General features: G+C 45.4%; 1 protein-coding gene across 1 annotated transcript; it reads right to left on the minus strand.

Moving 5' to 3' along the window:
* Window positions 1–896: 896 nt before the first annotated feature.
* Window positions 897–6933, minus strand: LOC123399802 (probable protein S-acyltransferase 7). Its single transcript, XM_045094184.1, has 5 exons — window positions 6525–6933; window positions 4329–4511; window positions 2251–2550; window positions 1900–2133; window positions 897–1811 (listed from the first exon to the last, which is right to left on the minus strand). The coding sequence occupies exons 1-5, from the start codon at window positions 6606–6608 to the stop codon at window positions 1287–1289; spliced, it is 1326 nt and encodes a 441-aa protein (XP_044950119.1). The 5' UTR covers window positions 6609–6933; the 3' UTR covers window positions 897–1286.
* Between the last annotated feature and the right edge of the window lie 11677 nt (window positions 6934–18610).

Raw genomic sequence — 18610 nt, forward strand, 5'->3', positions numbered from 1 at the left:
GCCACAGGCTTGGCGGTAGCTAGCTAGCATCATCGCCTGCAACTTTGCAAGTGTCTGCTCTGCTCTGATAACTAGCTAGCAGGAGTGCTAGCTAGGAAGATATGGGTGCGTGGCCGGGTGAGCATGCCTTGAGTGTCACTCGAACAATCGATCCGGCGTCCTTTCGCTCCATGATCAAGGGTGCAGTGGACCTTCCACTTCACCTACTGCCCGCTCTGCTTGCAGCCGGACAGGGGAACATAGATATTGTTTCGTCGCAAAAATCATTTCATTACTTTTCCTGCCGTCGGTTGAACGTCTCACGTCGTGCTACTTCGCGTCAGACATTTCTTTTCTGAAGGAGAATAAATTTAGATAGATAAGAAACGTCTTTCCTGTTTTACCTAACAAAAGTAAGTAAGAAGCGTATGTCATTTCATCGGCATCGGGTCATGTGGCTGAGCTACAGAAATTACAATTGAGCTGGTCAAGTAGCGTGAAATGACAAAGAAGCTGCAGAAACAAGCTGGAGATTCATAGTTATAAAATAAGAAGTCAACAACACCGCAAGTCTTATACTTTTATAAAAAAAACACCGGAACAGCCCACAACCAAAGTCCATGAATGCAGCCAGGAAGAAGTCGTGCTAGAGCGAGAAAGAGCAGGCCAGCATCCACCTTTCGCAATGGGAAGTAGCACCCGCTGGATGAGCTGTGGAATGTCTGGCCAGTGAAACCCCCTCGACGAACGAACGAACAACGAGAGAATATACGCACTTAGACATCACCTGGCTGGCTCTTATGCCTCCGCACCAATTTCCCGGCTGTTGGTAGAATAAAATCCCAAGAAGCAGCTTCGAGTTTACAACTTGTCCACTAGGCAACTTGTCTCAAAAATCACAATCCTAAACTGGATGATTTCACAACTACACTTATAGAACATGATTTCAGAGCTAAGAATATTACAAGCAGCAAACCATACAGAGCACACTTTCTTACAGACTGTTCCAATAATAAATATATACACACAGATAAGACAATCCAAGCCACGCATGAGTTAAATCTCTTCTGTTATTTTCTTTGCTTACTTAAAACACCAAACGAACGAGAAGCACACCAAAAGGACTGACGCCCTTCCAAAGATGAAACGGACACAGGTAAGAAAGCATTGGCATATATACCCTAGGTGAATGGCACAAGAGCTCACAGGGTACTCGGAAAGGCCGGTTCTTCATTTTGGAGATCAGACAGGGTTGTTCGTTGTTGAGATCAGACCCAGTGCGGCGTCAGAAAGCAGTGTGCCGTTTGCTAGTGAGCTCCACTAGTTGTGCCGTGGCCACTGCTGACCGAGCCCCAGTTAGTTTCACCACCTCCCATCTGCACAGCGATGCTGTCCATTGACTCTGAGGTCCCACTTCTGTGACCCCAGCTTGATCGTCTCGAATGCATACCAGCCCTGCCTTCCATGAGCTCAACTGGAAGGGCTTCTCTGCTCAGATCTGGTGACGCATGGGTTATTCTGCCCTCTTTCTCATCCAACATGCCCCCAACTTCTAAATCTCTTATATCAGCTCCTGAACGAGGTTCGTCCCATGATACTGGCTTCCTGCCCAATTCAAGATCTCCAACAGGTTTGCCCATGTTTGGGCTCATGAAACCCCTGGTTGGCGGGCGTGATTGCTGTAAACTTTGCTCTACTGGGACCCTTGCTCGGAAATTGTTCTTGGAAGCGGGGACGGCAGTGCAGAAGATCTCCAGAAAGTTATTCACCACACCTACGTTGTATGGGTTAGCCCGCCGATCGTACCGATACCTGAAGTTCTCGTAGGTAGTCTGCAAAGGTGAAAGATTGGATGATTACCATGTTGCGACAAAATGCTCTAAATATAAAATGTTTTAAAACAGGGGAAAGGGAAGCAACCTGGTTGGTGCTCATCAGGTAGAAATGGAAGACAGAAAGACCACCAACAAACCACACACAAATAAAACAGTAGATGATCAGAACCATTGACGCAGGTGTCTTCAACATTGCCCTCCAAATCGATGAATCTTCTGCGTCTCTGATCTTAATTATGTACACCCAGCAGAACCCAAATACGTAGAGGCAGAGTAATGTGGTCGAGAAGACAAACATATAGAAGAAACGATAATTACGCTGCAGCAGAAAAGGTGGTAGTTAGCGCCGATCAGTGATTAATAGTAGCAATAGAGATTTACTGTGCACATTCGGATAACAATAAAATATTAGACTGTGAGGCATTAAGATACTTACCAGTCCTATGCATTGACCAACCCAAGGACAGTGATGATCAAAACGCTCCACACAGTTGTTACAGATAGAACAGTGAGAGCAACGAGGTGGCCGATACAGCATGCAGGTGTCGCAGTACTTGACCTTTACGACGACTCCATTTACATAAACATCCTTTGTCCGTGGTAAGCGCAATTGTTGTGGAGTCTGACCATTTCCAGTATCATTGTTCACATCATGGGCTTCAGGTTCGGGGGGGTGGGTGTTACGAGGCACTATACCAGGATCTCTACCAGAGGTAAGAAGCAGCAGCGTCAAATCCTGGAAAATGGAAGGAACTGGGTTCAGGCAAGTGTGAACTCTACAACAGTGCATATTCATATGAACTGTGGTAAGAACAGAATAATCAGTTTTAAACTTTCATATCATCGCATCCACCCATCTACCATGTTCATCTTCATGGTTGCTGTATTAGCAATGACACATCTTTTCGAAAATAGACAAATACTGGGTTCCTTTCTATTAAAAAGATCCACAAGAGAGATTAAGTGACAAGCATCGCCTTTGAAAGATCACACAAAATGTTTCACGGGCATTCCAAATAAGACTACTGCTAAAACATATCCGAACTGCAGCTAATCAACGGAAAACACTAAAAGAATTTAAGCTCTGAGGTCAGCTAGTTCAGGTAAAGTGAGCTAATACTACTGATCAACCTTGATCTGACCTGAACAGAAATTCAACAAGATAGAAAGAACTGCAGCTCAACTATACTGTTTGATTTTAAATTAGACAAATAGTTCAAAGGAATTTCAAAAGAATGTTGTAGCAATGCATAGAATTTTTTTCGTACGGAGTTCAAAGGAATGAACCATTCAAAATTCTTTTGGATTGCTTTTCTACACTGCAATTCCAAGGATTCCAAGCAATCGGTTAGAACTATTGGAAAATTCCCTCTGTGCCTGACAACTATGACATGCACTCAGTATCTACAGAAAATTCCTGTGTTTTTCCTGTGGTGCAACTAAACAACTTCTATTGCTGATTTTTTGTGTTTCCTATTCACGTGTAGGGTTCCACATCTTCACATGTCATGACATCCTATTCCTGTGCTTTTATCCTGCAAACCAAAGAGATCCTATTCCTGTGCTTCTATCCTGCAAACCAAAGAGATCCGCTCATGGTACATGGTGTGGCTTCCCCAATCATCATCTTCCAGAAAAGGGGAATGCCATGCAGCCATCAATCCCAACACTATTTGTAGGTCATTGCCCGGCACTAGATAAAATGCTGGAATTTTGAAAAACATGGAACACAGCACCAAGAGATGCTCAGCTGAAAATAGTGAAATAGAAGATGGGGTGGAGATGGCGTACACAAGGAACCACTCTACTGTGAAAATAGTCATTATCAAATATGAAAATCCTCTTTAGTTTCACGCATGGGACTCTGAATCCCAATTGCGCTAGCTCTGTGGTTCGATTCCACAACGGAACGAACAATGAATGAATGTGGGAGGTCAACCAGGTAAGCCTGTGCCCAGGAAAGAAAGGACTAGGGAGGGATTGAGAGAAGCTTACACAGTGGAAAATGAAAAAAAGCATATCGTTCTTAGAAATTGTGGAATTTTACTCAGTTAGAGCTATGGTTTAGCATCAAGAGGGAAGTTTTATAAAAGCAACAGGAAGAATTGCTCAGATACCCGTGAGCGTATATAACTTGGGTCGTGTTATAAATGCTCTGGTTAAACCTACTGACGGGAGAGGCGAGGTGTAATAGTATCATGTTGCATTTCTAGGTGCTCTTATCATCACATTAAATTGAAGGTCACTTCCGACAGATTGGTGCAAGAATTTATCTAAACTAATATTGGAATTAACAATGTTTCAGTAACAAAAGTAAGGCACGAAAGTTGGGGGCCCTCTGTGTATGATAATTCGGCACTGTCCAATAAATAATTATGTATGTAGAGAAACTTCAATTATCATGAAAGGGAGCATAGTGTAACTGTCGATAGAAATTACACAACTCCAGACTAGCTGGTTAAGTTGTTCTAAAATGATCAGAGCAAAACAGAAATGAAGTAATAACAAACTTACATATACTGTGAAGACAACCACTACAACCATAACTGAAATCCCCCAGTGATCAGGAAAATCATTCATCAGATGTCTGGCAACAAATATACAGAAGACCAACACTGGTGCAAGGATGAGGAATATAGTGAGAAACAAGGATCTCACATCAGGTCCAAATATGAACCGCCCTTGCAAGAGAAACTCCTGAAAATTCAAAGTGTCGTCAACAAAGATCAACGATGAAAGTAAAAGCAATATTTGCAAATACAAAAGTAGTAAACTCAAAATAACATGTATTCTATGAAAAATGATAATTGTTTGCAACAATTTAGCCCCTTAGTCGCTAAGGAACTAAGGGGCTCCTTTCAGCACATTAAGATAAAGGTTAATGTAAAACAGAAGCCAATAGAAAACTAAAAGCTCTAGAGAGTGAACAATTACTCGAAAATAAAGAGATATGCTAACATATACTACTTGAGTAGCTGTGGATAAGGAGTTCCGAAGCAGCAACCGCGCAGACAGTATCATGCCTTGGCATGTGCGCTGTTACCATGAGAGAGGTTAAGAAAACATTTACTAAGGATTACTAACTTGGTAACATCTCTAACTGGTTGTAAATGGAAGGAAATTTCTACTATTCTATCTAATAAAATCTACAAAATGCAGAACCGCTACCGCCCAAGCAGACTCTCTCTGAAAGTATGCCTCCGGTAGACCTTGTTTCATAGATGGATGACACGTTAATTTATTAGCAGTAAACGTGTGAGAGCAGAATTGGGGCTGCACATTACATGTGCAGGGGGGAGCTGCACGGATGCTGTCTTATTTGAAGATAAGGTGAGATATTTACCACTAGATGGATGACACATATATTTATTGGCAGTACATGTGTGAGAGCAGAAATGGGTCTGCACATTACACGTGTGGGGGCCGCTGCATGAACGGGTGCTTCTTCTTCGCTTATAAGGTGATATTTAGAACTAGATGGATGACCCATATATTTATTGGTACACGTGCAGGAGCATAATTGGTGGGCAGCGCTGCACGGGTGCCTCTTCTTTGCAGATAAGGTGATATTTAATATTAGCATGATTATGCCATACTACGTCAAGTGCATCAAAAGGCAGTTTGCAATCCCACGTAAATTGGTATTTCCCCGCCAAATATGACCATGCACTAGAAACATAAAGCCCTTGTGCCAAATGTACTCGAAATAATGTCCGTAGTAGCACACCCCTTTCCTACTTGCTAACTACAAATCATGATGCATACATATCAGACCAGAGAAAAAAAGCCAAGTCCATAAAGAAGTTGAACATTTCCAACTAAAGTATTGGCGTCATGCAAACTAATACTCCCTCCGTCCCAAAATTCTTGTCTTAAATTTATTTAGATTTGAATGTATCTAGTCAACTTTTAGTATTTAGATACATCCATTTCTAGACAAAGCTAAGGACAAGAATTATGGGACGGAGGGAGTACTTCCCAGGCAACTTAATGAAAAGGCTGAAAAATACAAGAACTCTTTACACTGCACGTAGTACACATATCCAAGATGCCAACCAGCATTCCATAAGAGGCACAGCTACAAGCCTACAACATACTAACAGGTACTTCCTCCGTCCGCAATTAGTTAGACGATCAAACGGATGTATCTAGACGTATTTCTAGCAAAGAAGTAAAAATGACTACACCGCAACAACTGGTTCAACAACTTGTTGCCACCCAGTATACTGTCTGAGCATTCAAAATCCAGCAACCCACAAATTCCGATCAGTTGAACCAAGCACACAACACCATCAGAGAATCTAAGAAGTCTTTACACTGTACACAGCCAATATTCTGACCAACGTTCCGTAAGTGGTAGCGCAACAGCCACAACACGCTAACATGTACTATCAACACCAGCCGGAGCAACGCCTTTGGTTCAACGCAGCACACCTTGACGCCATTCAGCATACCAACGGAGCATCCCAAACCTAGCAAGACACGAATTCCAGTCATGTGAACGAAGGACACCGCACCAGCAGAGCATCCGATTCCCCCACCGAGCAGGACGGAATCGACGCCCGGAAAAGGCTACATCGGCACGCAAACCCCTAGGCAGACAACCAATCATGGCTCGCACGAGCGCGGCCAGATCCAGATCCGCGGCTGCACACGGAGGGCACGGCACCGAATCGGGAGGGGGAGGGAGAGGGAGGGGAGAGCGCTTACGTTGCTTCCCCGCCAGACTTGGTAAACCCTAGGCTGCTCCCCGGCGGAGCCGCCCCCGCCGCGGGACGACTGCGGCACGTACATCCCCGCCGCCACCCGCGAGACGACGACGATGAGTTCTCCTCCTGCTGCTGCTGCTGCTGCGACTCGGGCGAGCACGGACCGCTAGGCCGCCACCTGGCCCCGCCCACCAACCACCCCCTCCTCCTCCTCCTCTACGACGGCGCCCGCGGTAAACCCCGACCGAGATCTCGCGTCTCGCCGCACGAAGCAAGCCCGGGCCCGACGCGGCCGTGGCGCGCTGGAGGAGGAGGAGGCGGCGGCGGCGGCGATGCGGAGGCGAGGGGCGAAATGGCGAGGCAATCAGGGGGGGGTGGGGTGGGGGTGGGGGGTGTGGGGAGACGGGAACGAATAGTCGAGCGCGACTACTCGCGAGATGTGTACGCGCGCTGAGGGGACAGGCCGGCGTGCGCCTAGCAGCGTCGCCAGCGGCAGCCGCGGGTGGGGCCGGCCGCGCGGCCTGGGAGGTCGCGCTGTGGGGCCCGCGTGGCAGCGACGGGGGCGGGGGCGGGGGCGGGGGCCGTTGGGAGACCGGTGGGGTTTGAAGGGGGTGTGATGGGATGGGATGGGATGGTGGTGGGAGGATTTATCAGACTTTTTTCTGTTGCGTGGAGGACTCGTGGTTAGCTGCTGACGGGGACGGGGACGGCGCGTACGAGTACGAGTGGGTGAGCGATCGACCCCAACGCATTGATGCCGTCACTTTTATTTGACCGGGCTGCCTCTAGATTGGTGATCGGAGAATTTCACAACGTTTGCTAAGCTATCATCGTCAAGAAGGAGAGGGAAACGCGGTGATTGAATGTTCACCCTCCTTGTGTCAATCGTCGGATGTCAAGGCCTCAAGGGTGTAGGGGGGTGGTATGACAATTGGCATGGTTTGAAGACGGCGACACAGAGGCTCGTGGGCGATGCATGAGCAATAGACGCCCCTCGAGCTTGAATGGAAGCATGGCCGAACCGTCGATGTTGGTGGACAGTCGGGTATCGAGAATGGTGGTCAGCCGAGGGAGGAGGAGGAGAAGAGGAGAATGGGTTGGTGCAGCGAAGGCGCGCCCTAGCCTTGTCCAAATTTGCATCATATGGTGTGGGATCACATAATTACTATCCTCTCCGTTTATAAATATAAGACTTTTTAAAGATTGCACTGTAAACTACATACGGATGTACATATGTATATTTTAAAGTATAAATTAACTCATTTTGTTCCGTATATAGTATTCTAATAAAACCTTTAAAAGGTCTTGTATTTAAGAACGAAGGGAGTAGAATTTATGAATTTGTTGTGTCGTGTTTTTGTGGAGGTACGTTGCCCTGAAGTTTTCAAAAGAGATAAAAACATCGGCTCGACTCAACTAAAAACGGCATGGGGAATTCCCATCTTGTATAATTCGTCGGTCAATGTTCTAGCCTTGAACAACAAACAAGCGATCATTGGTGGGTGTTGCTGACAACAGCGGACTAAATCTAATCTATGATCCAAGTGCGAGGAAATGGAGCGGTGTAAGTCGTAGAGTATAAAATGGGAAGTCGTACAAGTAGAAGACATACGGCTATATGTAAATAAGTAAGTTGTTCGACGAGGGTGGAAACAACACGAAGACAATAATTAACAATGGTGGCTTGGTTTCCCCTTTTCTGAGAATTTAAATGGTGGCTTGTTAATTTGTACAACTACTGCTGCTGGTCGTAATATGTTTGAAGCATTTGCGTTGACTCCGCCGTCGGAATGACTTGGTACAGTGACGGCGGCTCCTCCTCCTCTACTCTCGCAAATTGTACTGGAGCGTCAAACTTCAACAAGCGAAATATGCTGGCTAGTACTCGGAAACAAAGAGGCCATACGACGATTCGTCGAAAAAAATGAATAATTGGTACTACTCCAAAGTAAGTGTGGAACGGCCATCATCAACGGCAAAAGTCAGACCAAGTGTTCCTCCCACGTGCCTACAATATTGCACTTGTACCAAGCATCGATCTGTATGAACCAAACCCGAGCCAGTTCTCCTTATTTTACTTTGTCTTTTGAGTCGATCATGGTAACTACGGTCCAACCGTTGCACTTCACATGGAATGAAATCTGGTTCGCTGTTTCTAGGACGAGAGTGTAGAAATGACTATTATCTCCAAGAACAGATGAGAACCGTCCTATAAACGTTAGGGCTATTTGTAAGTGCATTGAGAAAGAGGAAACGTTGAACAAACATTCATTACTAACGGACCGTGGACTAACACTTTTTACCACTCACAAGTAACACAGACCTTCTATAGTTCTATTGTTATAATCTTGGTTTTGCTAGCTCGGTTAGAACACAGAGGAGGCCGAGCGCTACTATATCTGGAGGGTTTGGTACGCCCTACGTAGTACCTGTCATGCAATCTCTGCCGATGGTTCTTCTTCGACCGATGAGCACTCCTTGACGAAGGCTATGCGTCATCACGCTGCATGTAATTTGGACTCCACTACAAGTATTTCACCCACTAAATCTTTTCTTTCATTTTCGTATGAGCGTATTTCTAGTACTAGTTTAAAAAATGTTGGTATTTTTTCATGGAAAAAATGATAATGAAATTTCTCTAGCGGTTGGGGCGCTTAGACATATGGAGATCGACCGTTTAAAGGTTTCTTCAAAATGTCTGAGCACCTTGCCTAACCTCAGGGGCGGAACTACGTCCAGGGCAGCCCGGGCTACAGCCCGGGTCTTGGCCCGTGTAGTCCCTTGCTATGCTGTGTATGTTTCATAAAAATATCAGGCTACATGCAGTCTAGCCCGTATTCTGGGTAAAATTGAGTCGGGCTACGCAAAGCTGAAAGCCCAACAAAGCAGCGACGAAGAACGGACTCCCGATCGGGCTAGCTAGGTCGAGAAAAACGGGTTTGCCCCTGATCACGCTCGTTCCTCTTCCGATCGGCGCAAGTCACGGAACCGTCGCGCACATCGTTCTATCACACCGAGTCGCCGCCCATCCAGTGCGGCACAGCGCGCGGCAGTGCCCAACGCCGCCGAGATCCGCCCCAAGACGACCGCCGCCCGCCCGTGACACGCTCGCCGTCGCACCAGCGCTTGTCGTTGTCGGTTGTGTTTCTTTTTCTACGTTGGCTCATCAAGTCATCAGCACCGGGCACCACCGCTTGTCTTGTAATTTCTTCATGCCCGCTGGCCGTCGTACCAACGCTCGCCGTAGTACTCTGTAGCAGTTCTAGACTTCTAGTTTCTTTTTTTGTTCAGTCCTCCAGATTGCTCTTCTAATTGGTAGTTTCTCTTTTTGTTCAGTTAACCAAAGAGACTGCTACAAGACTACAGCCTACAGTCTACAGACAACATTTGGTTTATACCGTCCACCAAAGAGACCGCCTCTTCTTAAACGTTCGAAGAACTGCTACAGCCTACAGAGTACTAACTACTAAGAGCATCTCCAACAGCCGCGCTATACTAGCGCCGCGCCGCAAAAAAAGGGACTATAGCGCGCGCAACGCGGCCGAAAGCTCCAGCGGGCGCAAAAAAACGCGCGCGCGCTAAAACGAGTTGGGCGCGCTGGCCATAGCCTCATCCCGCGCGGTTAATTTCGGGCGTCCACTTCCGCGCGCGGCAGACTCGAGCGCAGCGCGCGAACTCGCCCTTTCCTTCCTCCTTCGCACCCGCGCGCGCCGGCGCCAGCGCCCTGGCCACCATGGACGCGCACACCGGCGCCCCGCTGACCCCGCTGTACAGCCGCGACCCTCCCGCCGCCGCCGCCGCCGCCGCCGAAAACCCTAGCGCGGCGAGCGTTGGCGCTGGCGCCGCCGCCGCCACCGGAGCTCCGCCGACCGTCGGCCTCGCGCGCAGCCTCTTCTTGCCGCCGCGGATGACCACGCCGACGGGTGGCGTCGCGCCGGCGCCGTCCCGTGCTGCCGCCGCGCCGTCAAAGCTCCCCAATGCGTCGGAGCCGAAGAAAGGAAAAACATCCGCGAAAAAGAAGGCGGCGGACGGATGTGTTTATGTCTTCAACTTTGTTGGACGAACTTGTATTTTGAACTTGGTTTGCATTTTGAACTTGGTTGGATGAATTTGTGGGCATGACTTTTATTCATCAACTTGTTTGTGTTAAAATTTTCACATGTTCATTGCATTTTGATGAATGTTTCAAACTATTTTGTGTCCATATGCCCTATATTTGAAAGCTGCTGGAGCGGCGCGCGCGCTGCATTTTAGCGCGCTGCTGGAGCGGAGCGCGCGCGCTGCATTTTAAAGCTGCTGCTGGAGCCAGCGCTGCGCGACGCGGCAAACCAGGCGACCAGCGCGCGGCAAACAGGTTTTTTAGGCGCGGCGCGTAGCGCGGCTGTTGGAGATGCTCTAAGTACATACTACAATTATGTAGTTAGCTAGCTGTTTCAAAAAATTTACTGATTTAATTTGTTCTGATTACACAGAAGATGAAGGGGAAAAAGAGATCAAAGCCATGTTCAGCAAGACCGGTGTCGTCCTATTTTCCGTCACTGTCACAACTTGCCAATTCAAACCAACCTCGTGAGAGTGCTGCCGAAAATTCTGATACAAATGTCGATGAAAGTGGGACAATTTTTGGACATAGAGAAGCTAGTACAATCCTGCAAAGTTCAACCACCGATCAACGACAAGATAATCCTGATCCTCACAATGTTATTAATCTAGAACATGATAACAATAGCATAGATGAAGAGAATGCTAGTGTTGAGCTTAATCGAGATGACATCGTGGCGGATCCGGGCCTTCGCAAACCGATTGAAGAGCTAGATGTAAACATCAGAGATGCTGCTAGGAGAGAGTATTTGGTAATGGGTGCATGCCAATCAATTGGTCATAAGTTTCCTGCAAAATTAATTGGAAGCGAGATGCAGAGATTTCAGGATAAGTGGTTTAAAAGGTATGATTGGTTGGAATATAGTGTAGCAAAAGACGCTGCATTTTGTTTTCACTGTTTTCTCTTTAAACAACCACGGGCAGAAAATTTTGGTATAGAATCATTTACGAAGGTTGGTTTTAGCTATTGGAAGAATGGAATTGAAGCTTGTGATCTTCATGTTGGTAAGGATATGAATAGTGCTCACAATAAAGCTAGAAAATATTATGACGCCTTTAGAAATCAGCGGCAAGGTGTGGATTATGTGTTCGCAGCTGCCACCAAGAAGGACGAGGAAGAATATAAAGCTCGTGTTACAATTATGATAGGCATTGCAAATTTTTTGCTATTGCAAGCTCTTGCTTTTCGTGGGCATGATGAGTCTCGTAGCTCAAGCAATCAAGGTAATTTTCTTGAGATGCTGAAATGGTATAAAGGGAAGGATGAAAAGGTTGCAAAATTACTTGACAATGCTCCTGGAAACCGTCAAATGATCTCACCAACAATACAAAAACAGATTTGCAAAGCGTGTGCTGAAGTTACCACCAAAGCTATTATTGATGACATTGGGGATAAAAAGTTTGCGGTACTTATTGATGAGGCACGTGATGCATCTATTAAGGAACAAATGGCCATGGTTTTGAGGTTAGCCGCTACGACATCTACATTTCTTCTACTTGAGTGAATCAGAATTATAAAGTATGCTAATTTTGTTTTTCTTTTATGTAGGTATGTCAACAATCAGGGACGGGTGATAGAAAGATTTGTTGGTGTCAAGCATGTTCCAGACACGACATCTGCTTCACTGAAGATAGTTGTGGACGGTATGTTAAAATCTCTTGGTTTATCCATCTCTAGTGTGAGAGGTCAAGGTTACGATGGGGCATCAAATATGAGAGGACAATTTCATGGCTTGCAAAGACGCATATTAGATGAAAACCCATATGCCTTCTATGTCCATTGTTTTGCCCATCAGTTGCAGGTAGTGGTTGTGTCTGTTGCCAAGTGTTGTTCCTCTGTCTTGGACTTCTTTAATTATGCCACCATGATTGTCAACACAGTTAATGCTTCTTGTCATAGAAAAGATAAATTGCTGCAAAGTCACCATGATGAGATTGTGAACAAAATTGAGACCGGATATATCTTCACAGGAAGAGGAAAGAACCAAGAAACTAATCTTGCAAGGCCAGGGGATACTCGTTGGGGATCTCATCATAAAACCTTATGTCGTCTTGTTCACATGTGGAAACCTGTCCTACATGTATTAGAGAATTTGAGTGATGATGCCACTAATGCAACACAGAAAACCACTGCTTCAGGTTTATTGGAAAAAATGGAAAGCTTTGAGTTTGTTTTTATAATGCACCTTATGATAAGAATTCTTGGGAAGACTAATGACTTATCAACATGCTTGCAAAAGAAAGATCAAAACATTGTTCATGCTCTAGGGCTGATAGGTACTACATTGAAGGAAGTTGAGAATATGAGAAACACCGGTTGGAATGAAATTTTTGAACAAACAAAGGGCTTTTGTCTTGAGCATAAAATTGTTGTGCCAAATATGGAAGATAAAATACCAGCTAGAGGTCATTCGAGGGGTCGTGGCAGCCAGTTAGTAACTTATTATGATCATTTCCATTATGAAATATTTAATGTGGTGCTTGATCAAATTATTGTTGAGATGAATAATCGCTTTGCTGAAAGATCTACTCAATTATTGAGGTGCATAGCTTGTCTTGATCCACGGAATTCTTTTGCTAATTTTGATATTGACAAGTTAGTTGAACTTGCAAGAATGTATGCGGATGACTTCTCCCCATATGAGTGTATAGTCCTTCGGGACCAACTTGGCACATTTATTGTTGATGCAAGAGATGATTCGGGCTTTGCAAATTGTATTGATCTCGGGAACCTTGCTCTGAAGATGGTTCAAACAGAGAGACACATGACCTTTCCATTGGTATACCGTCTTATTGAGTTTGCCTTGATTTTGCGGGTTGCAACAGCTACAGTGGAAAGAGCATTCTCAGCCATGAAGATTATTAAGACAGATTTGAGGAACAAGATGAATGACGGCTGGATGAATCATAGTATGTTATGCTATATTGAGCGAGATATATTTGCAAATATTGAAGATGAAAAGATTTTGGAGCATTTCCAAAGTATGAGGTCGCGCAAAAGACAAATACCCCGCGCAGCTAATGGTACGTTACTTACTTAGCAATACAATTAATGTACGTATGTATTCATCCATTACTTCTTTTTGATTAATTTTCTTATCTTTGATGTAGGTTATGGTTCTTCTCCGGTGATTGATGAGGAAATGGTGGGCTAAAGATAAGAGAAAAGTTTCATTTTGTAGGTATTAAAATGTGTCCTAATTATGCGATTATGGAACAATATATTTTTTGTGTTTTTCTAGTGTCATTTGGTTAAAAGCTGGACATACTTTCACTTCAGAAGTTTAATTATGCATTTTAGTTTGGGTTGACTTATATATTCTGATATGAATAGAAGATTAGAAGGTATTTTTTTGGGTAGTTTTTTGTCCATCACAACTTAGCCCCGGTCTTTGCCAATTTCTGGGTCCGCCACTGCCTAACCTTGTGTTGACGGGGATGAGGAGGAGACAGATGTCACACATGATGGTCTGCTGCTCTCTCACCTTGTTGACTCGGTTGCTGAGGTTGGATTAAATGACGCAAGACCCGAGTCTATGTTTTATGACTTCATGGCATCTTCGCGAAAATCTAAATCTCATTCCTCAAAAAAAACGCCCAAGAAGGCGAAGGTTTCCACCCCGACCCGAGTTTCCACATGAGAGGCATGTTTTGGAATAGCATAGGTCTTTTAGACTGGGATAAACATAAACACGTGAGTGATTGTGTGCGAGAACATGGGTTAGACTTTGTGGCAATTTCCGAGGCTGGTAAATGTGAGTTCTGTGGCACCCCGGTTCAGAGGAAACCGGAACGCCCCGTATTCCAGCCCAGGGACAAGTCTTCTGGAATACGGCACCGTTGGCATAGAACAAATTAGCTATTTATTACTATGAAAAACGTTACAAGGGTACTTGGATTACATTGCCACGACGATACTACACCTGCCTAGGGTAATTCTACGCTAGCAATAGAACAACGACGGTGGTGATGGACTCCACTCCGGAGGGACTCTGGCTGGAACGCGTATCCTAGCTCGCAACTCAGGATCCTCGACTAGCAATCATGGCATGACCTCCAAACTGGCATGACACGCGAGGTGAGTACTTTGAATGTACTCGCAAGCTCACAACAAACATCGGCATTAAGGCAAGACAACATCATAGCAATCAAGATTAGGTAAAGATTTATCATCGCCGAAGGGATAGTTGAAAATAACTATTCTAGGCTACCCTCACCATACTCTCGTGACCAACTCGTGATCTCACCAAGAACCTTCAGCAAATATCCTCAAGACGGATACCAAGACTTGTCACCGGCATGATGCCCAAGTGCTACCATACTCAGACGAGTTCTTCCATCACTATTAACACTGATATGGTTGACCACCTACTGAGCTCTGGACGGGCTGTCCAATACCGCGAACACGGCTATTCGAATAGATTTTTGACTCTGCAGAGGCTGCACACTTTACCCACACCATGGAGCGTCTGACCTCGTGATCCCATTCGGGTGGACGAGTGTTGCTCCAGCGAAACTTGTTTGACCCGTGACTCTCTCATCGTACCACCGGCATTCATCCTCCCCAGAGTCCTGCCTTGGGTGGCCCCTGTGTCCTCATGACACCTGCCACCATCGTGGCCAAACAAAACTGTCCCAAACGGGGATGGGTACCCCAAACAACTCAAATGGCTCACAAGGTTATCGCCTCCTACCGGGCCAGGGCAGCGCGCACGCATAATGTTCCCTCTTTGGTGGTACCGGTAAAAGAGTACGCGATGAGACCAAGTCAAGGTTGTCCCATACCGGAAAATGTGGCTGCGGGGATAAGCCCAGACAGGTGACTCTCGATCAACCAACTAAGTATCTTATCCCCGAATAATATTTTTGTCATGGCTGACACTCCGATATCGTAGTAATCCAATAACCAATAAGCTCAAGCCATTGCTATTGACTCATATCCACAAACTGACGGATGAAACCCAAAACAATCATAGACAATAATCTTCAATGTCATGGCATCAACTAGTGGGTAAAATACTAGTTACGAACAATCCCGTACTCAACGTGGTAGTTGCCTATTCAAGAATTTATTCAAACATTGCATAATCTAATCCATACTACAAATAATTATAATTGCGATTAAAGTAATTGGTTAAACTATGATATTTCAATGCAATTATGCAAATGAGGGTTGTGGCTTGCCTGGGATGAGGGATCCGCCGGGAACAAGTCCGAGAAGCTCGCGGAAGGAATCACAGGAAACAGTTCTCTCTCGCACGAGGGGCTGTTTATGGCAAGGGCAAACTGGTCATTTACACTGTGTCAACACATAGTGAAAATGATACCAACATGACGGGCTCGACGAGACGAAGACGTGGGCTTTGGAATCACCGAAATCGAAGTTAGGATCGTGAAGATATGGGCATTTGAAGTCCACAAACTAGTTTGTAAAAGTTTTATTCACATAGAGGCCCATGGCCGAAAAACAGAAAATGCCTTCGGCGAAATACGTTTCCCATAGGGGGAGACGCACTTGCATCCTGGCGCCTCCACTTATCCACGCTGGCGGGCTTCTAGTCGCCGACAGGTGGGGTCAGGGCCCACCAGTCGGGTTCCTCTCTCTTCTTCTTCTTCCCTCCTTCTTCTTCCTCCTCCCTCCTCGCCCCTGATGCTGCAGCTGAAGCTCGGCTCCGGCAGGCCTCTCGCGCTGCGTGGTCCAAGTACACGGGCTAGGGCGTGATACGTCTCCAACGTATCTATAATTTTTTATGGTTCCATGCTATTATTTTTTATGTTTTGTATGCCTTTTATATCTTTTTTGGGACTAACTTATTAACTCAGTGCCAAGTGCGAGTTCCTGTTTTTTTCGTGTTTTTGACCCTTTTCAGAGGAGAATATTAAACGGAGTCAAAAAGGAATAAAACTTCTGAAAAGATTTTTTCCGGAACAAAAGATACGCATGGATCGTGAGAACCAAGGCAGAGTCCACCAGGGGAGGCCACAAGCCCCCTAGGCGCGGCCAGGGAGGCCCGTGCCTAGCAGGCTTTTGGGCCCCGTGTGGCTCGTCTGCCCTACTTCTTCCGCCTATAAATCCCCGAAAAATCCAAAACCACGAGAGAGATCCACGAAAATACTTTTCCGCCGCCGCAATCTTCTGTCTCCGCAAGATCCCATCTGGGCACGTTCTGGTGCCCTGCCGGAGGGGGGATTCGGATATGGAGGGCTTCTTCATCAACACCATTGCCTCTCCGATGATGCGTGAGTAGTTCACCATAGACCTTCGGGTCCGTAGCTAGTAGCTAGATCGCTTCTTCTCTCTCTTGGATCTTCAATATAAAGTTCTCCATGATCTTCATGGAGATCTATCCGATGTAATCGCAAAGGGAGAAGTGCTTGGTTTTGGGTTCATACCGTGTGGTGACCTCACCCAGTGACAAAAGGGGTAGCGAGGCACGCATCGTGTTGTTGCCATCAAGGGTAAAAAGATGGGGTTTATATCTATTGCATTAATTTATCCCTCTACATCATGTCATCTTGCTTAAGGCGTTACACTGTTCGTCATGAATTCAATACACTAGATGCATGCTGGATAGCGGTCGATGTGTGGAGTAATAGTAGTAGATGCAGAGAGTATTGGTCTACTTGTCTCGGACGTGATGCCTATATGTATGATCATTGCCTTAGATATCGTCATGACTTTGCGTGGTTCTATCAATTGCTCGACAGTAATTCGTTCATCCACCGTAATATTTGCTATCTTGAGATAAGTCTCTAGTGAACACTATGGCCCCCGGGTCTACTTCACATCATATTTTCCGCCTTATACTTTTACTTTGTTGCACTTTCCGCCTTCGGATCTCACCTTGCAATCAATCGTGAAGGGATTGATAACCCCTTTGTAGCGTTGGGTGCAAGTTTGTTGTTTTTGCGCAGGTACAGCGGTGCTTCATATTGATACACCTACTGGATTGATACATTGGTTCTCAAACTGAGGGAAATACTTATTCTTGTTGTGTTGCATCATCCTTTCCTCTTCAAGGGAAAAATCCAACGCAAGCTCAAGAGGTAGCAAGAAGAATTTCTGACACCGTTGCCGCGGAGGATCAAGTCAAGAATAGTCTCCCGTCAACGTGCCAATTTCTGGCGCCGTTGCCGGGGAGCATCAAGTGAAGCTTATCCAAGTAACCGTCGCAAACTCATCTCTTGCTTTTACTTTTTTGCCTCTCGTTTTCCTCTCCCCCACTTCTGAAAAACAAAAATTTACAAAAATATTTGCCTTTTTCGTTCGCCCTTTTTCTTTCGCTTGCTTTTTGTTCGCTTGTGTGCTTGTCTGCTTGCTGAAGTCACCATGACTGAAAACACCAAACTTTGTGACTTCTCGAATACTGATAATAATGATTTTATTAGTACCCCGATTGCTCCCACCACTACTGCGGAATCATATGAAATCAATGCTGCTTTGCTGAATCTTGTTATGAAAGAGCAATTCTCCGGCCTTCCTAGTGAAGATGCCACATCCCATCTTAATACCTTCATGAGTTTTGCGATATGCAAAATAAGAAAGATGTGGATAATTATGTGATTAAATTGAAGCTATTTTCGTTCTTATTGCGATATCGAGCAAAAACTTGGTTTTCATCTTTGCCCAAAAAAAGTATTGATTCTTGGAACAAGTGCAAAGATGCTTATATATCCAAGTATTTTCCGCCGACTAAGATTATTTCTCTCCATAATGATATCATGAATTTTAAGCAACTTGATCATGAACATGTTGCACAATCTTGGGAGAGAATGAAATTGATGATTAGAAATTGTCCCGCTCATGGCTTCAGTCTTTGGATGATTATACAAATCTTCTACGCTGGTTTGAATTTTGCTTCTAGAAATATCTTGGACTCCGCCTCCGGTGGAACCTTCATGGAAATCAAATTAGGAGAAGCCACAAAACTCCTAGACAATATCATGACAAACTATTCTCAGTGGCACACTAAAAGGTCACCTACT

The sequence above is a fragment of the Hordeum vulgare genome, chromosome 5H, assembly GCF_904849725.1.
Source record: "Hordeum vulgare subsp. vulgare chromosome 5H, MorexV3_pseudomolecules_assembly, whole genome shotgun sequence".
Lineage (NCBI taxonomy): Eukaryota > Viridiplantae > Streptophyta > Magnoliopsida > Poales > Poaceae > Hordeum > Hordeum vulgare.